The sequence below is a fragment of the Plecotus auritus genome (assembly GCF_963455305.1).
Source record: "Plecotus auritus genome assembly, chromosome: 7".
NCBI classification, from domain to species: domain Eukaryota; kingdom Metazoa; phylum Chordata; class Mammalia; order Chiroptera; family Vespertilionidae; genus Plecotus; species Plecotus auritus.
Genome location: NC_137774.1, coordinates 11,378,768 through 11,384,900, shown reverse-complemented (window position 1 = coordinate 11,384,900; position 6,133 = coordinate 11,378,768). Strand labels below are relative to the sequence as shown.

General features: G+C 56.0%; 1 protein-coding gene across 2 annotated transcripts; it reads left to right on the top strand.

Annotated features, from left to right (window-relative positions):
- The first annotated feature begins 324 nt into the window (after window positions 1–324).
- HOXB8 (homeobox B8) lies at window positions 325–5,522 on the top strand. Of its 2 annotated transcripts, none has more exons than XM_080679328.1 (3): window positions 325–383; window positions 2,570–3,543; window positions 4,375–5,522. In XM_080679328.1, exons 2-3 carry the CDS (start codon window positions 3,120–3,122, stop codon window positions 4,677–4,679), a joined length of 729 nt encoding a protein of 242 aa, XP_080535454.1. In that variant the 5' UTR covers window positions 325–383; window positions 2,570–3,119; the 3' UTR covers window positions 4,680–5,522. The 2 variants fall into 2 exon arrangements, with proteins under 2 accessions (XP_080535454.1, XP_080535453.1); XM_080679327.1 differs by having other exon boundaries at window positions 4,372–5,516.
- The last annotated feature ends 611 nt before the right edge of the window (window positions 5,523–6,133 follow it).

Below are 6,133 nucleotides of genomic sequence, written 5' to 3'. Positions count from 1 at the left end.
TGGAGGCCTGGGCTCCGGCTGTTTCTCATTCTGAGACCCATGCACTGTCTGCCCCTAGACTCTTCGATTCCAAATCTCCTATTTCCTCCGGACCCAGCCCGATCCGCGCCCCTCATTGGGACCAACCTGCGCGAGAAATAGACCCCCTCCCTCCTTAAAATGAGCCCTCTCCTCCCCCAGGAGCGGTGCGAAGAGGCGAGCGGAGTTTCTCAACTTGGGTTTCTCTAATAAATCTGCGCTCCGTTGGGTGTTTATAAATTATCTCCTCGCTCTTTCTTGTTGCGTTTTTTTCTTCTTATAACAGAAACATTTTCCTTCCATCAGGAATTTCTGGCACGGTGTAGGGATGATTTAGAACAAGTCATTGAATTTCTACCTCACCGGTGAGTCCTCAAATCCTGACGATAAAATCCGCCCCCCAACCCCCGTATTTGATAAAAATGTTGCTTCGGCAACAACTTAACTCTCTCTCGCTTCCACTGCCTCGCGCCCTCTTCGTCTAGGGTTGAAGATCCAGCACTTTCCCTTCCTCTTCTCCTTTCTCTCTCCCTGTTAGCCCCTCTCCCATTCTCCAGATTCACCTTTGAAGGGCCAAGGGGCCCCTATGGTCACTTCCCCTTAGAAAGGCGAAGGTTTGATTTTTACAAAGGTTGGGGTGAATGGATCCCCGGAATACATAGCAAACCACTCTCCTAAATAAACAACGAATGGAATGTATTTGTAAAACCTCCACTTTTGTTGCTAGAAAATGTCTCTTCTCTCTCTCTCTCTCTCCCTTCCTTCTTTCTTCCCTTCCCTTGGCCAGTGAGCCCCTCCCGGAGCCCATTGGTTCAGACCCTCAGACCAGGGCCACCACCATCACCAGGCCTGGCAGGCCAGGACAGGCCACCCGCTTAAGGGTATGGCACCAAGTCCGTTCGGATCTGCCGTCCATATTTCAGGCCCCAGGTCCTCAGGTCTGGAGGGAAAGCCAAGCCCAATTAAAGGCTCCCCAAGGGGGAGGAGAGAAAATGGGGGACTCGGTGGCCTTGCCACATCTAAAGCCCCTCTACTCCAAGGTCAGTTCAGGCAGTGACAGTGGCTCACAGGAAGCTGAAAGCTAAAAGGTGCCCCCTTCATACACACCCTCTGCAGCCAAGGCCTAGGGCCGAGGAGGGCACACGGCAGTGGCATCAAGGCCATGTGCCAGGGCCTGGTGCCCAGCAGTGGCTCCAGTGCCCTTTGCTCCCTTTGATGTGCTGATGGGCTTGGCGATGCCCTGTCCCCCAAGGATGCTGGGAAGGTTGGGAGGCAGCTGGGCTTGGTTACTGGGTCCCCAGGCCTGCGTGCAGGAGTGAGACAGCCCAGCTGGGTGTCATCCTGCTGGTGGCATCAGGCTCCTCTCCCATCACACGAAGTTGGCCCCCCAAAGCCCTGACTGGGCCCAAGTGTCTTCGAGAGACCTCCTCCCCATTCCAGACCCCCCCCCCCCCCCCCGCATCAGGCTGTGTGAAAACTGCAGAATCCTAGTTGTAGGGGAAACTTTGCTCTGTGCCCATTAACCAGAAAGTTTCTTCTTCCTGTCCCGGTCCCTCCTCATACCCTCCCAGACCCCTTCTCCAAAGAAAAGCCTTGCTGGTTTATTGAATAGGGAAACGTTGGAGTGGTCTGGGGGTGGCAGAGGGGGAGGGTGGTCAGGGGGCTCCAGAGAAGGGGTGGGGACAGGTGCTCTCCACAGCTGAAGGAGGCAAAAAAATCTCGGAAAAGCCACCGTTTGCACCGAAAAAACCCATAATCATTTTCATTTTGGCTTTGCCACCCCCACCGAGCTGCAGCCGTGCAGCGGGCGATGGGAGCTGCAGTTTTATAGCTGTAGAGGAAAGAACTCGTAAAATGCTAACAGCTTTTATGCGCTGCGGCATAAACAACAACAGACTCCGGCTTTATTGCGTTTTATAGTTTGTTAAAGAGTTTACAGGCGTTTTTCTGGGGGGGCCAGTTACCCAGCCAATTCCCTTCACACGTCAGTTAAACCTTTATCAATAATAAGGAAATTGATCATTAAAGCTTTAAAAATGACTACCTCGTTTGTTGGAAAATATGTTTAGGAGAGGAAGCTGTATGATTTGATAACTTGTATTAAAATACCAATTACATTTATCGGACCTTTTAAAACTCAGCGCAATTAAGCCGTGTTCTTTTACATTTTTCCGAAGCGACCCTGACATTTAAAAAGACTCCAACTGCCTCGTTAAAAATCACGAAATTAACAGCGTGCCTGCGTCTGGCGCGTTGGGTCTCTGTGTGTGCGCGGTTGTGTAGGGTTTTTTTATTTTATTTTCGTGACTCCCCCACATCAGTCTTTGGGGGTGGTCTGCGAAGGTATTTGATTTGTTGTGAGGGGAGAGATATCTCATTAATGTAGGTAGTTAAACAGATTTAATCCGTATTCATTCTCTCTCCCCCCCTCTCCCTCTCCCCCTCTCCCCCTCCCTCTCCCCCCCTCTCTCTCTGGGTGTTTTTTTTTTTCTTCCCCTCCTTCCCCCCCCCCCCCGCGCTCTCCTCACTCCCTGGCGCTCGCTCGCTCTAGCTCTCTCGCTCGCTCGCTCTCTCGCTCTCACCCTCGTTCTGCGTTCTGTCCGGGAGGAGTACGGAGAAGCCAATAGGATGCGGGGTCTCTAATGGATGCAAATGATCATGAAAAGACAGTGCAAAATATGAAACAACTCATTTGCAGGGAAGTAAATCACCGAAAACTGTTTATGAACTGGCATCCTTTCTTCGAAATGTAAAGCGAGGACCTCTTTAAGTGGCGGTATATTTTTGTTTGGGGGGTGGGGGGTGGGGGGAGGGCGAGCGAGCCGGCTGCCATGCGAGCGTAGACTTTTGGAGGATTCGCTGTCCTTTTCTATTCCTGGAAATCACAAAAAGTGTGGTGGCTTCGAGATCTTCGTCGCCTTTTTCTTTCTTTTCTTTTTCCCCCTCCTCCCTTTCCCTCTCCTTTCCTGGCGAGGGTGACTAGGAGCCGGCGAATCCGCGTTTTTTTCTCTCTCTCTCCCTCCCTCTCCCCCTCCCCACCCCCTCCCCAACAGCCCCCAACTACAGCCGCCGCCGCCGCCGCCGCCTCAAAATTCAATAAAATGAGCTCTTATTTCGTCAACTCACTGTTCTCCAAATACAAAACTGGGGAGTCCCTGCGCCCCAATTATTATGACTGCGGCTTCGCCCAGGACCTGGGCGGCCGACCCACCGTGGTGTACGGTCCCAGCAGCGGCGGCAGCTTCCAGCACCCGTCGCAGATCCAGGAGTTCTACCATGGGCCGTCGTCGCTGTCCACCGCGCCCTACCAGCAGAACCCGTGCGCCGTGGCGTGCCACGGGGACCCCGGCAACTTCTACGGCTACGACCCGCTGCAGCGGCAGAGCCTGTTCGGGGCGCAGGATCCAGACCTGGTGCAGTACGCAGACTGCAAGCTCGCGGCCGCCAGCGGCCTGGGCGAGGAGGCCGAGGGCTCCGAGCAGAGCCCGTCGCCCACCCAGCTCTTCCCCTGGATGCGCCCGCAAGGTGAGCTCGAGGCCGGGCCGGCGCGGGGGGCGCGAGCCCAGAGGGCCCGAGGCCGGGCAGGGGGCTGGGCAGGCCGGGGGTGTTCCCTCCGCTCCTGGGAGACGCGCTTGCTGCCTTCAGATGGTCCCCCGCTTCTTTCCTTCCTTCCTTCCTTCCTCTTTCCTTCTCTCTCTGTCTTTTTCTTTTTCCTTTTTTTTTTTTTTTGTTTCCCTTGAAGGAGGGTCGCTAAGAGACATTTCCTGAATCCATAAACCCCTCACCCCGCCTGACTTTTCTTCTCCCCCTTCCTTCTCCCCTTTTACTGTTTTATGGGGGGTAGTGGAGAGAGGGTGGTGGGAGTGGGGGCGCTCAACTTTTGCACTTCTCAATTGCTTTATAGTTTAATTACCCTGAAGAAACTTTTCTTCTGGGGCAAAGGCTCTGGGGGCTTTTCAAGGTGGGTCCATTCGTCCCCATCCTGGCATTTTTATTCTTATTCCCCCACCCCCCCCCCTTCACATCCTTCCTTCTAAAGTTTATGGCACTTTTAATAGATTTGAACCACCCCCACCTCACTCTCTGGTGCTTGTTACCAGGGGAGGTGGCTCCCCCCTTTCTGGCTCCCTTAAATTCAGTGGTGTCTGATCCCCCTCACCCCCCACCCCACCCCCCACCTCCAGCTGACCGCGGCCTCCTAGCGCCCCCTCCCCCGCGCGGGGTAGAAGGTCCCCTGCCCTTACTTATTATACTGGTCTCCGAGGCTGGTTCACGAATCTTCCAACCTTCCCCGTCTCTGTCCCCTCCCCCACCCTCCCCTTCCCCCTGTCTCGCCCTTTCCCCCATTCCCAGCAGCCGCCGGACGCAGGCGAGGCCGACAGACCTACAGCCGCTACCAGACCCTGGAGCTGGAGAAGGAGTTCCTATTTAATCCCTATCTGACTCGCAAGCGGCGGATCGAGGTATCGCATGCGCTGGGACTGACAGAAAGACAGGTCAAAATCTGGTTCCAGAACCGGAGGATGAAGTGGAAAAAAGAAAACAACAAAGACAAGTTCCCCAGCAGCAAATGTGAGCAGGAGGAGCTGGAGAAGCAGAAGCTGGAGCGGGCCCCGGAGGCGGCGGAGGAGGGCGACGCGCAGAAGGCCGACAAGAAGTAGGCTCCAACTGGGACTGCCAGGGCCGCGGCCGCCCTCCGTCCGCCGGTCTCCCGACCGCGCCGCCATCGCCCGCCCGCCCGCGCCCGCCCGAGAGCTCTGGTCCCGCGAGCGGGGCCCGGAGCCTGGCCTCCCACCGCAGCGTCCCCACCGCGCCAGTCCCCGCTAGTGGTAGTATCTCGTAATAGCTTCTGTGTGTGAGCTACCGTGGATTTCCTTCCCTTCTATGGGGGCCGGGGGGAAGACAAGGATTGTAAGCAAGGACTCCCTCGCCCAGCGAGGGTGAGCGGTTGCTGCTTGGCTGAGCCCCCCTCCCCGCGCCCCCCTCCCGTGTAAAAAGCCTCCTTGTGCAATGGTCCCTTTTCCTTTGAACGTGCTTCCTTGTAATGACCGAGGTACCGATTTCTGCTAAGTTCTCCCAACAACATGAAACTGCCTATTCACGCCGTAATTCTTTCTGTCTCCCCTCCCACTCTCTCTTTCTCTCTCTTTCTCTCTCTCTTTGCCCCCCCTTCTTCCTCATTTCCTCCTCCCACCTCCTCTGTCCCCGCAGCCCTACCTAGCTCGCTGGCTTTCTCTCTTTGCTTCTCTCTTTCCTCCCCCTTCTTTGATTTGACAATTTCGTCTTAAGTGTTTCTCAAAAGAGGTTACTTTAGTTAGCATGCGCGCTGTGGGCAATTGTTAAAAGTGTTCTTAGGTTTACTGTGAAGAGAATGTATCCTGTATCCGTGAATTGCTTTATTGGGGAGGGAGGGAGGGCTAATTATATATTTTGTTGTTCCTCTATACTTTGTTCTGTTGTCTGCGCCTGAAAAGGGCGGAAGAGTTACAATAAAGTTTACAAGCAAGAACCCGAGACTGGCCGGGCCTCGCTCCTCATTTGCTCCAGGCGCCTTGCAGAGCTGGGGGGAGCGGGTCCCCGGGCTCCTGCGCCCGCCAGGCCAGGACGTGCAGAGGAGGGGGCGGGGGCTGGAGGCAGGTGGTGCGAGTCCCTCGACCCAGGGGCGCAGGGGGTGAGGGAGGCGGCTGCTGCGTGATTGGAGGAGAGAGGAACGAGGGAGGGGAGCCAAGAGACCACCCCCACCCTTTGCGTTCCGAGACGGCGTGGCCCTGGAGACCCCAGCCCTGGCCAAGCAGGAGAGATGCGCCCGGGCTGGTGGCTGTATGCTCACCACCTTCTCCTTTGTTTCTGGGTGCCCTCTTGTGTGTGTGTAGGGGAGGGGGCGGAGGAGGAGTGCAGGGCTACTGAACAAGCTTATATATTTTTATTTTTCCGGACTCTGATGGGGGGGAACAGGAGGAGAGGTGAGATGCTCTTGCCTGCCTCTCCCTCGCTGGGACTTGGCCCCCGAGGCCCAGCTCCGAGGTCTGGGCTCGCCGCCTTCCTTCCTTCGCTGCCTCTGCTTCTCCGGCAGCCGCTCGACGGAGGCATCCGCCTCCCGGAACCAGAAGAGGAG